The sequence below is a fragment of the Malurus melanocephalus genome, unplaced genomic scaffold, assembly GCF_030028575.1.
Source record: "Malurus melanocephalus ecotype Western Australia unplaced genomic scaffold, MMel_1.1 scaffold_59, whole genome shotgun sequence".
Classification (NCBI taxonomy): domain Eukaryota; kingdom Metazoa; phylum Chordata; class Aves; order Passeriformes; family Maluridae; genus Malurus; species Malurus melanocephalus.
Genome location: NW_026623291.1, coordinates 1,943,400 through 1,959,599, shown reverse-complemented (window position 1 = coordinate 1,959,599; position 16,200 = coordinate 1,943,400). Strand labels below are relative to the sequence as shown.

At 50.2% G+C, this 16,200-nt stretch overlaps 1 protein-coding gene across 1 annotated transcript; it reads left to right on the top strand.

The window, feature by feature from the left end:
* Nucleotides 1–38: 38 nt before the first annotated feature.
* Nucleotides 39–8,051, top strand: NSFL1C (NSFL1 cofactor). The gene is made up of 9 exons (XM_057366058.1): nucleotides 39–181; nucleotides 890–987; nucleotides 1,564–1,638; nucleotides 2,777–2,942; nucleotides 3,263–3,355; nucleotides 4,037–4,146; nucleotides 4,571–4,708; nucleotides 5,193–5,357; nucleotides 6,272–8,051. Exons 1-9 carry the CDS (start codon nucleotides 80–82, stop codon nucleotides 6,432–6,434), a joined length of 1,110 nt encoding a protein of 369 aa, XP_057222041.1. The 5' UTR covers nucleotides 39–79; the 3' UTR covers nucleotides 6,435–8,051.
* Nucleotides 8,052–16,200: the final 8,149 nt, after the last annotated feature.

Sequence of the window (16,200 nt, the reverse complement as noted above, 5' to 3'; positions counted from 1 at the left end):
CCGGCCGGGCGGGTTTAGCGGCGCACGCGGGGGCGGTGCGGGGCGGCCCGGCGGGGTTTGGGCGCTGCACCGCGGCAAGATGGCGGACAGGGAGGAGGCGCTGAGGGAGTTCGTGGCCGTGACCGGCGCCGAGGAGGAGCGAGCGCGGTTCTTCCTCGAGTCCGCCGGCTGGGACCTGCAGGTACCTCCGCCGCTGCTCTCTGCCCTCCCGGGCCGGCGCGGGGATCGGCGGGGCCGCGGCTCGGGAGGCCGTGGCGCTGGCGGGGGGCAGCGCTGGGCCGGAGGTCGGTGTCCCRCGGGCTCAGGCCTCGCCCCCGTCGGTCGCCGGGCTCAGCCCTTGCGGCGGGACTGTGAGCTGGCTGGCAGCGAGGCTTGTCTCGGTTCTCTCGTTCATTTTCTAGYGCGGGGTGAGGGACGGTGGGTCTGGGGTTTGCCAGGGTTGTGTAGGTTTTCCTGGAATGCTGGTGAGGTTGTCAGTGCTGTGCTGTTGGCGCTGTCAGCAAACAAACTGAGGGCGAGTCAGCCACCATTCTGACCTGCTCCTGTTCSTGATCCTCCTCAAACTGGCTATATTAAACTCTCAGTCTGCTCAAGGATGGCACAAAAGATGCTGTTTCAAAGCAGTAATTTCGACATAACCCCTGTATTAGTGCTGCAGAAGCTGGCATTCGCTGGCAGGGAGGGTGACATCCCTGCAGCAGTGAGTGTCCTGCCATGACACAGCCAAATGGCACAACCTGCTGAGGCCTGGTCCTTGCCAGGACCTGTGACAGGGGTAATGACAGGGGTAATAAGTGTCTTTAGTGTGAAGTGCCTTAAAAGTGTGACAGATGCTTCAGCTGGGTTGTTTGTATTTTTCCTGAGGAGCTTTGGTGGTTTTCCTTTCCAGATTGCACTCGCCAGTTTCTATGAGGACGGGGGTGATGAGGACATCCTGACCCTTCCCCAGCCCACACCCAGCTCTGTATCCAGAGGCAGTGGAGCAAGGTGAGGAGGGAGCTTCAGCTGTATGCTGGAAAACTGGCAAAACACAAATTCTCTAAAGCACTGATGTGTGTTAACTTTCAGAAGAAGTAGCTCTGTGTTTGGATTGGCTTCACCTCGTCTGGGTCGCTAGAAATTGTGAAAACTTRAGCATTTGTATGTCACAACCACGGGCATAATTGCACAACTAAGCCAGAGATCAGTTAGGAAAATTTGCCTCATTTCTCAGGAAAAGCTTAATTTGTCTTTTGACATTAAAGATAGTATCGGTGACTTTTCATTAAAGCAGWTCATATCTCTGCAGGAAGAATATTTTCTCATTTTGTGTGACACCTGAGCTGCCCAAGCTGAGCATTTTGCAAAACAAAAAAGTGAATTTTAACTGCCAAATCCCTTTGAAGTTGGGGAATGCTGTCCAGTTCTATAGAGGAGTYGCTGKCTGTATCTTGAMGGAAAAGTTCTTTCRAGTCAGGCACTGGTGAACAGACCCMACCTTGCAGAAGGAGCCTGTTYCAGTGTGGAATGTTCCAGTTGGGAATGTGTTTTGGGGCTGATATCCTTCTTGCTGGATTTTTGCAGTGACCATCGAGTAACCTCATTCAGAGACCTGGTGCATGCACAGGAGGAGGATGATGAAGAGGAGGAAGGACAGCGGTAAGTTTGCAGCTGAAGGCTCAAACCCTGAGTGTTTATCCCTTTCCTTTTGGGAGGACTTGGTGCTTGTGTACAGTTCTTTGGAAAAAAAAAAAAACAAGTTTATAGGGATGTAAAGTTTCCATAAAGAAACATCTGAGGTTTGACAGGGCAGGTTTGTCAGTGCAAGGCCTGTGCACAAGGATGTGCTCAGCTGTGTGAGCACCAGCTCTCAGCACTGAGAGAAAGCCTGAAATGAGATGTGGAAGCCCTGGGTTGGAAATAGAAAATAGCCCAGATCCTCATTTCTGTCYATAGGGAACAGAAATGTGGGAATAATGCAGTGATCAGTTTTATTACTGCTTGGGGTTTTGGGGTTTAATTTTGGTTGGAGTTTTGATTTTGGGGTCTTATTTTTTTTTCTAAGTGTTGCTTAAGGGTAAAGTAATAGAGTATGGAGGTGGAAATAAGAATGTAGTGTCCTTTTTCAAGGGAGCAGGGATATTAGTAGGACAGTCTCCTACAATGTCAGCTCTAAGTAGTTAAATACCCTTAAGGATGACAGGCAAGGTAAATGGAATGGAACTGATGTATCTGAAGGGGTAGCTCAGCCTGCATGAGCCATGGTCTGCAGGCAGCTGGGAGCTCACTCTGTGTRTGTTACAAGCCATCTGGAAGCTAATAAACCCAATCTTCCAGAAGTGCTTAATTGCACTTCACTGACTGTGCATCCATTGCTTCCAGTTGAGATCCATYCTTTGTGTGGCATGAATGTGTGCCTTTCCTCAGAATTACAGTTGGATGTTGCTCTGTCAGGTCAGAGATTTGCTGGAAGTCTTGTTCAGCTGGGTAATCGAGCTGGTACCGGTGTTTAAAACTGGGCTTATCCCTCTGGGCTATTTCTCTTCCCAGGTCTGAGCATTTTTATCATCTTATTGCCATTGATCCATGGGTAATTCACAGTAATTGACATAAAAAGGAAGTCTCTGCCTGCAGTACATGAAGTGGCTGCAGTGGGACACACTGGTGGTAGCCAGGATTTGTAGATCCAAGGGGTCTCCTGAGCGGCACAAGCACAAAAAGTGAGCCCTGATCCAACCTGCTGGGTCCTGCAGAGGCAGCAGTCAGGTCTGACCAGCAGCCGGGTGCTTTCTGTTAGGTTTTATGCYGGCGGCTCAGAGAGAAGTGGCCAGCAGATCGTGGGTCCTCCGAGGAAGAAGAGTCCCAACGAGCTGGTGGAGGATCTGTTCAAGGGAGCCAAGGAACACGGTGCGGTGGCGGTCGATCGGACGGCCAAGAGCGGTGGAGAGACAAGCAAGCCAAAGGTGAGGAGGGATGAGTTCTTCCCTCTGTTCCCCGTTTCAGTTAAGGCTCCACCATGCCAGTTGTTTGGTACTGAGGAATCCTGGAATTACCTCAGAAGTTAAGTCTGGACTCCTCTCTTAGTGCAGCTCCATTTTGTGGCAAGAAAAGCTGCTCTCTTGGGCCACATTTATTAACTTGCTGAAGCTGTCACTGCCTGCAGGGCAGTAGATGTCACTGATGCTGTGAAGCCCATGTTCACTCACAGGGATGGTGGGGACARGGAAGCAGCTTTGTTGGGTCTGTGTGGTTCTGTAACCCTGTTCTTGTCTCTCTCTCACAGCCTTTTGCAGGGGGAGGGTATCGCCTTGGGGCTACCCCAGAGGAGGAGTCGGCTTATGTAGCAGGAGAGAGGAGACAGAACACTTCCCAGGATGTGAGTATCTCTGCTTGGGTTTGTAGCTGTCACCCCAGGGATTTCTCTGCTCCAGCTACTGARCTTGGCAGCCCTGAGAGTTACAAAACTTGATAGAAATTCACAAGGACAGAAATATGGTAAATCCTGCTTCCTGTGGGATTTCTGAGTAGAAAATAATAGATGATTGGGTCTTGGGTAAGCAGTTTTCTGGTGATCTTTTAATTAAGAATSTGAGCCTTTCTTAGAAGTGCAGATTGGGGAAAAATAGTGTGCAAAGAACATTGGGAAATTAACTCTTCTTTATCTGTTATTATATAAATATATCCAATATATGTCCATAGACTGGGCTTGACAGCATCAGTGCAAGATTCCCTCTTGGAAATTGAAGCTTGGTTTGTGACCAGACAAGGTCACGGCCTTGGTGGGAGCCTGGTTTAGGCTCCTCGCCCAGCACATTCCTGGCTCTTCAACCATTTTTATCCAAAATGGGGATCAGTGTGCCACCTTCTAGAAATTGATACCTGGCCATTACATAAAGCCARTGCTTCAGATTTTTCCCTTAGCCCAGAGGAACCTGACTGGAATGTTTTCTGCACCTTGAAGCTCCTCTGCCCATCAGGGRCTTTTCACTTTGCGTTGATTTTTGTTGTCACCAAGATGTCAGTGAGGCTGATTTTTTTTTTGGGGGGGCTGCTGCAGGTGCACGTTGTACTGAAACTCTGGAAGAGTGGATTTAGTCTGGATAGTGGAGAGCTGAGGAGCTACCAGGATCCGTCCAATGCCCAGTTCCTCGATGATATCCGCAGAGGGTACGTAGTGAGAGCAGTGAAAAGGAACAGCTGTTTTCTGAAAAACAGGTGTTTGTGGAATCCAGGCTTCTGAATCCATGGCACATTTCACCTGAGCTTTCTTGCAAGAAATTAGTTATTCTTAATATGGAACGCTTGGTTCAGGTAAACAGGGAGTGGGTTTGGTTTATGTGGGGCCTTGGGAGTTTGAAGTAAACAAACGTTCATATTTGGGTTGAGAATTTCTGACACATTGTGTCAGCGCAGGTGAGGGCGGGGAGAAGTAACCTTTAATTTGTGTCTGTCAGTGGGGAGGTGTGCATCTGCCCTGTCAGTTAAGCAAAGGCTCTCTGTGATTCCTGAAATTCCAGAGGTCTTGGGCTTTTTGTGCACACATTCCTGCCTTGCTGCTTCAGGCAGCTGCCTTAGGACACTCTCTTTGCAGGGAAGTCCCAGCCGAGCTGCGCAGGTTAGCACGGGGCGGACAGGTGAACCTGGATATGGAAGATCACCGTGATGAGGAGTATGTGAAACCTAAAAGTGTCTTCAAAGCTTTTACTGGAGAAGGACAGAAGCTGGGCAGGTGAGAAGATGATGGCCCTGKTTTGCTACGTGTAATGTGAGAGTCACTCGAGAGCCTTGCTAGGTGCAGTCTTCTGATTCATCCTTCTGAAAGAAAGGCACTGTGTGCCTGTGGGATGGGAGGTKTTCCTCTAAGGAAAGGAGGCTCACTGACATATATTGTGAGGAGGCTCAGCCTCTCCCAGGCAGGAGGCAGATCCCTGGTTTAGAGCCTCCTTGTGTAGGACCAGTGTTTCCAAGTCACACTTTGCCTGTTCCCATGTAGGTGTGAGGAGCCATGGTACCAAAGGAGATGGTAAAGATGAACTTCTAGACAGGCTCCTGCTGACTGGCTCACTCCAAAATTCTCACTTCCAGCTTGCYTGGTGTCTCCTGTGGAGGAGCCCTGGTAGTTGGGCCTGGCAGGCAGTGAWCTCGCTCACCTGGTACTCTGCAGCCAGGCAAGTTTGGTTTCTACCAGCTCATTTGTGTCTCCCTCTTGGCAGCACTGCGCCCCAGGTGATGGGCACCAGCTCGCCAGCCCAGCAGGCAGAGAACGAAGCCAAAGCCAGTTCTGCCATCGTGATCGATGAGTCRGAGCCTGTCACCAACATCCAGATCCGGCTGGCTGATGGTGGGCGCCTGGTCCAGAAGTTTAACCACAGTCACAGGTACAAGCACAACAGGGAACACAGGCAAGGCCTAAATGGCACTGCAAGGCTGGGCATAGGTGGAGCAGGTGTTAAAATCCTGGATAGCCTGCCAAAGGGAGCTCTGGGGATCCGTCTATACAGGTGAAAGGGAATAAAATGGTGTTTTTACYGCAGTTGCTAACTGTTGGGTAGCATTTGCTTTCCAAATTGGGATACATTATAGCCTGTGATCCAGCACCAGCAGAACTTTCCTTGATGTCACCTATAAAAAACTGAATCTCTTCTACAGGATTTGGTAACTGCAAGATAATTAGGAACCTGGTTCAGTTATTCTGACTAAATTTAGACTTTTCTATGGGGCTGTTCCCTGTGCTGAATGGAGCGCCAAGGGATGCTCTTACCACAGTTCTGTTCCTTTGGACAAGCAAAGCTGACTTAGATATGCCACTGCTTCATTAGACTGCTCTTTTRAAGTCCTTCTCACCTTCCTGATCTCAAGTTGTTTATACTAATTCGTCCAGTTTCTATAAGAGTCAAGCTCAGAGCAAAAAGTTACAAAAACCTCTACCTATGATTGAGTTCAGGAAATGTATCCTATGTAAYTGTGTGGCTGCTTGCAGGAGTTGGGATCCTCTGGGTTCTGCTGTGTGTGATGAGCTCAGCAAGTGTCAGTTTATAAATTGTTCATCACGAAGGGTTTGGGGCCTTTCAGTTTCAAATAACCCGCTGAGAGCACAGACAGAGAGCACTGATCTGAGTCCGTAGCCCAGAAGGCAGCTGCTGCTATTTCATTAAATAGGAGCAGAGGAACAGGTTGAATCAGAATAGCCTGGTGTGGCCTGTGGTGAGAGCTGCACGCTCTGGAGAGAGCAGTCCTTTGTCCAGGCTGTGCAGTAACAGCATCACCCTGTGTGTTTGATCCCTTTGCGCAGGATCCGTGACATCCGGCTCTTCATAGTAGATGCTCGGCCAGCGATGGCTGCCACCAGTTTCGTCCTCATGACCACCTTCCCCAATAAAGAGCTGACTGATGAGAACCAGACCCTGAAGGAAGCCAACCTGCTCAACGCTGTCATCGTTCAGCGGTTGACATAAAGGACCCCGGCTCTGGCCACTCAACCRCGGCGCACAGGGTCGTCTCCTCCCGCGCGTGCGCCGGCGCCGTGCCACACAGGCCCACATCTGCTCGTAGCTCTGGGTTCTTAGGTCTTGGTTGGACTTTTTTCTCTTTAGTTGCATTTCCCATGGGGTTTTTTTGTGATGATGATGATGATGATGATCAGTGGACTTTAAAATAAATAAACGAAACGAATTCGTTTGGAAAGGAGCTGCAGCATACTGTGCCCCAGATTCTCGCAGGAGAGTTCAGTTACCTTTGTGGATCGAGTTACTGCACTCAGAGAGGGGAGGAAGGCAAGGGGGAAGGGAGCACCAGGGAGCAGTTTCTGTCAGTGGACTGCTCACCACAATCCCTTTTCTCTTCCCTCCAGGGACGTTGCAAAGTACTCTCTTTTTTTTCCACACATTAAATATAAACTGTTTGAGAATGGGTGATCTGATTGTCAGGATAATGGTTACACTCCTGTGAAAGCATTGTGGGGGATGTCTTTGTGAAAGAGCTCAGTGTGGGAAAAACTCCGATACGTGTGAGGTGCAAGGTTTAACACTTCCCATGTTTTTCTGGAGAGAAATCCCTGACTTTCCTTTCCTCAGCAGAACTCTTGGGGCATTCATTGCAGTCCCCACYTGCTCTGCCTTTGCTTTCCCTGGCAGGCCAGACTGGCTGCAGGTTTAAGTTGCTGTATTGCATTTCTCTGAGAAACCCTGCTGCTGACTTCTTTCCAAGAAGGCACAAAGCTGAATCAGCTCAAAGTTACTGGCACTAAAAGGCAAACRGAGTCTGTCTTACTGGAAAGCAAGTTATGTCCTGAGAGGTGAATTATTGAGATGATTGCTTCAGCTTGGTTGGAAAAACTCAAGGCTGTTAGTACTCTTTGATGTATTTCTTCTCCTCTGCTGAGGACTAACATAGCTGAACTCTTGGGATTCTCCAGCATTGGTCTGTTCTGTTTGTGTTTTGGGCTCAGGTGTCCATCTCTTTCCCTCTGAACAGAATCCTGCAGGAGAATGGTAGCTGGTAGTGCTGGCATAGCTGCCATGGAATATTTTGCTGTGGCACTTTGTGCTGCTCCACAGTTRCTTCTGTCCTTGCTCTGGAGCTTCYGAGCAGAGCCCAGAGCTGTGCTGAGTCGTGGGCTCCAACCACCAGCTCTGCAGGAGTGGGGGTCCCTGAGAAAGGCTGCGCTGCTGCCCTGCCAAGGGCTGGAGCACTCCCTCCCCATCCTGCCTTAGGTGCACCGGAGCCCCGTGGCTGCTGTGCCGTCACTCCACCCCTCTCAGCACTCAGAAACTTCCAGGTCCTCCCGTTGGTGTGAGCAGAGGGAGCTCGGGAGCAGGCTGAGGAGGGGCGGCAGGTTGGGCAGGTTCAGCGTGAGGAACTTGCTTGGCTGCCTATAGAAGAYGAACCAGTGGGAGCAGAGAGCAGCCCTCAGCAAGGGCATTTTTACAGCAGTTTCTCAGCTGAGAGCTGAATTWACTCACACTTTTCATTACTAAAAGGGCACAGAGTGTGCATAACAACCAATTTGTAAATTGTTGTGAAAATTGCCATTAAAAGCCCACAAACAGGAAAACAGCGTTTGACCCTTTCTAATAACAGCTGCCATCTGGCCTTGGATTTTGGATCATGTTCATGAGGGTGTCTCYTCTTTGGGTTGCTCTACGAGCAGACTTCCTGTGCTGAGCTGTCTTCTGCTAAATGAGATTCAACCTCTCAACAGCATTTTTTAAGATTATTTTTTGTGATAGGAGAGCTTGGGGTTCACCTGCCTGTGCATCACTTGCTGGTGTGTGTTAAGACCAATGAGTAACCTGTGTGAACCAATGCAGAGAGAATTGAGAAAGGAAATTTCCCCTGGAGCTAATAGAGTCACAACTGCGTTGTGGAGTATCATGATCTTCACACGTGCCATGTTGGGACAACATCTGCCAGARTGCTGGATAGGATGTGCCCCTAGACCCAGAAAGAAAGTTTATCCAACAGAAGAGGAACAAGTAACTTATCTCCTCCTTTGGTCTTTGTTAACCAGTGGCACCAGAGCACAGGTGGTGGCCAGCTGGTGTCCGTGGTGTTTGGATGAGCTGGCTACTTTGGTGCCCCCAAATTGAATGTGTGTTGGCAGCCAGACAGCAACTGATCCCAGGGTTTTGCTGTGCAGGTTCTGCTCACTGATGGGAACTTCCACGTCCAGGTTTGCTGCCAGTTTTCTCCTTGCCGGTGGGAGGGAAAGGAGATAAACCCAGGGGYTCAGGGACTTTTCTCCGCCCGGAARAGGGARTTTTCTCTGGAGCCGGAGGGTGGCAGTGCTGCAGAGAAGCGGCTCTGCCTCGAAGGCTCCTCCGAGGAGCTCTGCCGAWTCCGGCTGTCTGTGGAAGCTGCACCTTGTGCTCCAGTGTGTCCATGAGCACCCCTGGCACACTGCTGCTGGCTCCTCCTGCCACAAGGGTTTGGAATGAGACGAGCTTTAACATGCCTTCCAATCCAAACCATTATTCCATTATTCTGTTAGATGGTGGGCCCCTGCAGTAGACAAATTCTTATTTCTGACACTTGTGCAGTTTTTGATGGTTGTTAGTGAGCTTATTTCAATTCCTCTCTAGTAAAATAATTTTTTTAATTGTTGTTTTTTGTTATAATCAGTTATATTTAATTTAGGCTTTGCTCCTCTTTGCTGGGCAGCCTTACATCCTTCCAGAAGGAGAAAGTAACCTTCTGCTTCTTGGGTAGGTCTTCARCTCCCTGTGCCTTGACTTAAAGGAGTGATTAAAAGGATGTCAGTCTGCTCCTGGGATGTTCTCTGGAAGTTCAGTCAGGAGGTTTTCTTTTGAAAGCAGCACTGCTTTACAGATCCTTTGTTACCAAGAAAAAGGAGCTTGAATTGATGTTTCTTCTGATTCTGTAGTTAGATTGGAAAATGTGCTCAGGAGATTGGTATCACAGTCACATAAAACAAGATGCTGTGGGGTTCTTCAAAGCCCAGCACCATGAGGGGAGGAGCTAACAGGTAACTGTGTTAATCTTTGGGCTGTCTGTGTACGAGTTTGCTGTTTGAGGTACCTGCATGAAGGATTGCTGGAAAGCAAGGGMGGGCCACCCCCTTACTGCTTCTGAATGGCCTTGTTGGTGAACCAGATGGAGACTGGTACTCTTAAGTGAGATTTAATTAAGCAAAGAAGTTGCTTTTCTTACCAAGTTGTGGGTTTCCATTGTGCTTGTGTGGTGAACCCCAGCGTCCTCCAAGGCAAGGTGTCTGACAGCCATTCCAGGCAGGGCTGGGAGCTGGAGCCCACATTTCTCRGCTCTGCCTGCTGCCAGGAGTGCTTTCCTGGCACTGAGCTGAAAGAAAAGCCTGACAGCTCCTCTCATGCTGGGAGACTCAGAGCAGATGTCCCTGAGCTGTGTGTCTGTACCTGTCCTGCAGGTACACAAAGACACACATCACTGCTCTGCCTGGTCTGAGGACAATCAGCCAAGGCACACAGTGAATCCTGCAGAGCTGGGTCTCCTCACCTACATCTTTGTGAACAAGGTACCACTGCCCTGACAGCTTTACGGTGTGCTTTGACCAGTTTCATTTTACCTCAGGAAGGAAAAAAAGACTAAAGTTATTTGATGTCTGCTGAGAGTTCAGCTGCAAGCCTTGTCCTCGCTCAAGYAAGTGGTGCATGTGCTGTGCCACGTGGCATCACCACACATGGCTGGCACAATGGCCCTGGGAGCTGGTGTGTCACTGCAGATCTTGGGGATTTCCGTGGGTTCCCAGAGTGCTGAATGGGTTCCTGAGGCAGCATTGATGGACAGCTAAGCAAACACACACCATCAAACCAAAGGAGCAGCTCACTGCAGGTGCAAGCCAGGTGATGGGGTTGCCAGAATCCTGCAGGATTCCACAGAAATGGGAGGTGAAATCCTTTCTAGTTACCTGTGAGCAGTTCYTCCAAACAAGTCCCACATTTCCCAATTACACAGCTCATCAGAGAGTAGTACAATGCTAATGATGCCACAGGCACACATCTCTGGCAGCTGAACAGCTCCAGTGTCAAGCACCTCTCAATTTACTAATTTATCATTCTGTGACTTATTTACTACATTCCTAAATGCTTATCTTATTTACTGTTCTGTCTTGTCTGCACTGAACCYGTCAGTCCCAGAGCTGGGAGTTCCTGAATAGATTCCAGATGTTCTTATTTACTCAGGTACMTTTCATGACTCTTCCTTAAATTAACTCTGTAATGGCTTATGGGGCCTATGGAGCAACAGCTGTGCCATCCACCTTGGTGCTCTTGGCTCCTGTTCCACCAAGAGAAGGCAGCTGTGCTGAGGGGAACCCAAGAACCTCTGGCCATGCCTAGAACAGTCAAGGAGAGGGAAATCTTTTGAGGACTTGTTAGTGGAACAGACCCAAAGGATGCCACTTGTTTCTATGTGAAAAAAAATTCCCCATTTACTGGCCATAGATTTCTTTTTACTTTAGATTTTTTTTCCAATGGGACTTCCTTGCTTGAGCAGCCCATCTCTAGGTCACAGTGCCCTGAGAAAAATGTTCAGCCAGCGTGGCTTGGGAGGGAGCTGTTGGTATCACACATCCCTGGGTCCTGGGCTGACTGGACAGGTAAAATCCCATGGTTCTGCAGTGGAGAAGAGTGTTCTGGAGAAGTTCCTTTGCAGTAACATGACCTTATGTCTTAACCTGCAGAGCTTTGGTTTCTCTGAGCCTTTTGCTGAGTATCTGAAACAGAACACGGGGTRTGCCTGCTGTGTTGGAGAGTATTTCCCTTTTCTTTCAAAACCTTTTTTTAGGCAACTGATAGCAAAAGACCARTAAGTGATGGAAGAGGCATCATCCTTTCACTCCAGCCCCTTGGTGAGATTTCAGGCCTTGGCACATGGTGTTACTGGAGAGCTCACTGCTTGCAACAACTCACCCAATGTACAGTAGTGATTAACAGTGCTTTTCACCAAAATCTGCCTTTCYAGCCCCAAGCTGAGCCCTGCTGCCACGCAGAGGCGGGCTGCGAGCTCCCCGTGCTGCTCTAGCAATCGTGACATCCTGTCGAGCCCCAGCGGGTGACCCAGTGGCTGCCTCCTGTGAGGCACTGAGGACACGACAGAGGCTTTGGGAGGAGCTGAGCAGGGCAGAATAAAGCTTCCCTGTGTTGGGGATAATTGTGCACTGACTTTGCCAGGCAGCGAGAGCTGCTCAGCTACTCTGGGAGGTAACTGCTGGTCAGCTCTTTGCTTTCTAGTCTGTGAGCAGAAAATGCAGCTCTGTGCACCTGGGGAGTAAATAAGTGCCAAAAAGCCAGAGGATTAAGTGCTGAGTACAATTTCCAAAGTACCTTGTGTCTGTCCAAATGCAATTTTGTGGTGAGTGGGTACAAAATGGCCTAGGAAAAAAAATAGAAATCAAGATTTGATATTTCCTTTTGCATTTCCCCTTTCCTCTTGAATGGGGAGAGATGTATTTTGTTATCTTACGGAGATACATGCCAAAATATGCTGGTGGGAGATGGGGATTTGGATCCCACCGCACTGGCTGTGGTCCAGCGTGAGTGATATTTGTTATCTAGGATGTCAGTAAAACAGCAGTGAGGAGAGATGCCACTGACTCACTTGTACTGGGGYTTATTAACCAAGTTCTGACTCAGCCTGTGAAATTCGGGTGGTTTAGATTAACCCCCACTGGACAAGGCAAGGCTGAGCTGAAGATGACGCATTGTGATGAACTGTGCAGAAAGGGTGCTCAGCTCCCCTTGGATACAGGATGTGGTTCAGWGACACTAACACAGATTTAATGCTCCCACTGGGAGCAGGGAGAAGGTTTTGCCTCTATTCTTCTGCTCTGGCTATTGCAGATAAGTGCAGTCTCAGAGATCATGGCAGGATCTGCTTTTAAAGAGCTGCCCAATGGGACTAGATGTGCCAAACAGATGATTAGCGGGCAGAGTGGCCGTGCCATCCCTCCCTGCCAGCCTTTTCCAGTGCCTTCTGTCCTCTGAAGCCAATCTCTCCCTGYGCTTTGCTTTGCCCAGCACTTGTAGCAGTGCTGGCTCTGAGCTGTGAGCACGGCTGCCTTGGGAACGCTGCTGCTCCCACTCAGCCAGCACCAAGGAACTGGGCTCCCACCCCTCTTTATGCGGGAGTAATTTTGGGTTTGTGATGCTGAGACTGGTGGGTGCTCTGGGCTACAAAAGGACTGTGAAAGGGAATTGAAAAGCACCTTTMTTGTGACCAGGTTAAAACACTGTGTGAGGTCTGCACTGCTATGGGAGGTCTCTTGAGAGTTCACAGGCTAAAGAAGGCTGGAAATTGCAGATCTTCCAACATAAAGGAAAAATACATCCATGTATCCACATGGATATATCCACACCTCCTATGCTYACTGACCTTGTCCTGGGACTCTGCACAAGGACCTGGAGTGACAGGACAAGGGGGARTGGCTTCACACYGTAGAGGGCAGATTTATATGGGGTATTTGAAAGAAATTCTTCCCTGTGAGGGTGGTGAGGCCCTGGCACAGGCTGCCCAGGGAAGTTGTGGCTGCCCCATCCCTGGAAGTGTCCAAGGCCAGGTTGGAYGGGGCTGGGAGCAACCTGAGATAGTGGGAGGTGTCCCTGCCTGTGGCAGGGGCTTGGAACTKGGTRASCTTGAAAGKCCCTTCCAACCCASCCCATTCTGTGATTCTGTGAATCAGGAGTCTAAGCTGGATTCCAGGTCTTCTTTGGGAGAGAGGGGCTTGTGTTGTGTGCCCASAGTGACCTGGGGCAAGAACTTGCCTGTTCCTGCTGCCCTCTCCCTGCCTACTCCCACCACTCTGCCTGCCTGCTCTGGGTTTCACACACTGGCTCTTCAGCTGGTGGTTGCTGGTGCTGAGGCAGGAGTGCTGGGCTGACTCCAGGGTGCTCCTCTAGTGCTCTGGAGCTCAGGCAAAGGACGTCTTCCCCACATCCCTGAGATCTCACTGTGGGAGCAGCCTGGGATGGGGAAGAAATGCTGCATACAACTTGACCTTTGAAGAGCAGCAGTTTTCTCCACTTGCCTGCAGAAAGCCTGGGAAGTAGTGCCTCGAGTACGAGCCGTGACAGAGTTCCTGCCTCTATAGGCAGGGTCTGGTCACACTCCTCCTGCAGGACAGGTCATTTCCCCTCCATCAGCTCTGCCTGGGGCCTCACAGATTTCATACCTTCACTTGTCAAATCTTCAGCCAGCTCTGATCTGCCCTCGCAGAGCACTGCTTGATGTGCAGACAGAGTCTTCCTCACCCTGGACAAGGAAGGCTCTGCCTCCCTGCCACGTGCAGGATGCAGCCGTGTCTGCCATCACGCTTCCAGGCGTTGCGAAGGTGCTGAGCTGCACAGGTCACCCCAAGGAGCTCTCTCAGAGAGGARAGTGGTCTGCAGAGAGGTAAGATCAGTGTCCCAGGGTCTGCTTTCTCACATGCAGAGGCGCATTTCACACGTGCAGCTCACTCTCGCGAGTGCGCTCGCCCACGCGGAGCCTGCCCAGCTCGAGCCGCAGGCTGTGGGGGTGGTTTGAAGTGTTTATGACTCAGGCTCGAGAACACATTGTTAAAGCAAAGCTCTGCGTTGTGGTGTTGTTGCTGACTTTCAAGTGAAACGGGCAGAGCCGTGCAGAGCGCTGTCCTACCTGCTGAGAGCATCAAGAGAACAAAAGCTACCGCAAAACCGTGCAGCCTTGAGAAATGCCTTTGTAATTTTAGAAACACAACTGCTGTGGAAATAAGATGTTGTATGAGTAAGTGCTCCTCGGTGGTGCAAGCCTAATGCCTCAGCCATCCCCGCGGGACAAGGCTTTTTAGATTGCACGCCTGCAGTTTGGAATATGAGGGACCTGACTCTCACTGTGGGTTGGAAAAGGCAGAAAGCAAAGTGGGACCAGAAGCTGAGAAGCAGGAATAGACTGGCCCAGGGAAAGCAGATACTCTGCTCCCATGGGTGTGCAGGGAAAAGCTGGGCCCTCCAGCCTGGTGGGCAGAGCAGCGTCAGTGCTTTTAACATGGCATGGGCTGTGGAGGAGTTATTGCTAATTGCTGCATGAGGGAAATTCATTCAGTGCCTTCTGGAATGTTGCATTTTTTGGACTGTGCCCCTGATTTTGTACACTGCTCCCTAGTACCATTACAATGAAGGTCTGYCATCCCCTGAGGGTAGCTGTTACCTTGACTGCTGTTAGTAGCACAGCAAGCTGTCCCCAKCCCAACYRGGCTGAAGAACTGGCAGGTTGCCTYCTCTCCCTAAAACAKATGAGGGAAATGGGAATTTGAGGCATTCCTTGACTCAGTTTCCTGGTTTCCCAGCTGTCCATGTGATGCTGCAGCTGTCCCTCAGCCCAGCCTCTTGCRCAGCATCCCTGTGGCAGTGCTCATYCCTCCTCGCTTTCTGCAGAGCTCTTCTGGAGGAGCTCACAGCCTTTTACAGTGACCTTGGACCAGGCCTGGTGTCTGGGATGGCCCTGTGCCTGCCTGGGCAAGGGCGCCTTCTGTCTTTCCAGAGATGCTGCGGATTTTTTGGGTGCAGGATAGAGCCCATCTGCTGTGCTGGAGCTGCTGGGGGATTGGAAGAGCCGAAACACGGTGTGCCTGGACAGGCTCTCTGCTCTCAGTGTGACCTCACCTTGTATTCCATAGGATACTCCTGGTCTTGTCGGGTGCCGTAGCGTATCACACTAGACAGCAAGTTCTGCTCCGGGCTGGGGGGAAGTCAGTGCTGTAGGCTGCTTCTGGGAACTTGCCAGATACTTGAGGCTCAATGTGGTGTTTACTGAAGTTAACCACATCCAAGTAAAAGAGAGGTTTTGCCATCAGCCCTTTTCCTGCATGCTGAAATGTTCCTTGTGCTTCCCCTGCTGATCTATAGAAATCCCCTGGGCTCTGGTCTTTGTAGTCTCTCTCCTCACTGCTTCCATTACAGTCACTTTAAGCCTGATGCAATTTGTTAATTTTTTATGTTACAGAACTTGAAGTGCTGGATTGTGGTTCAATAGAACGGGAAAGGACAATGTTAGAGCTCAGCAGAGCACTGTGCCTCAGTTAGATCTGTGTGTCATTCGTTAGCAGCCTCTCATCTCCTGCAAATATGCCTTGAGGAGAACTGAGAAACACCAAGGATGTGACCTTGTTGACAAGACAAGCCTAAGAGGAGCAAATGACACAGATGCTCACTGATCAGCTTTTGCCTTGGAGTTCTGGCTGGTGGAAGAGTGAGTGTGGGATCAGAGAAAGGTTTGGTTTGAAAGGGATCTTAATGCTTATCTCATTCCAACCCCTGCCAYGGGYARGGACACCTTCCACTAGACCAGATTGTGCCAAAMCCCACCCAACCTGGCCTTGAACAATTCCAGGGATGGGGCATCAACACCTTCTCTGTGCCAGTGCCTMACCACCCTCAAACAGTGGGTTGGAGCAGGAAAAGAGGTTGCCAGTGTGCCTGGTCCCTCAGAGCTGCTCTGCAAGAGATCCTGAAGGCTTATGAACATGGAACACTGCAAGCTGAACCCCAGAATCCAGGCTGAGCCCGAGGGAGGGTTGTGTGTAGGAAGCACTGCACCACCGAGATTCCAGCAGGTGGGGAAGCACCCCATAGCACCCCAACTGCCATAAGCAGTGTTTTTGTGGGTGTCAGGTGGAGCAGTGTCCAGCTAAGAACAGGTATGTTGGTGGGGGTATGCTATGACATCATTTGGGGTTTAAATCAGCCCCTGGGGATCATTCCCAGGAGTCTC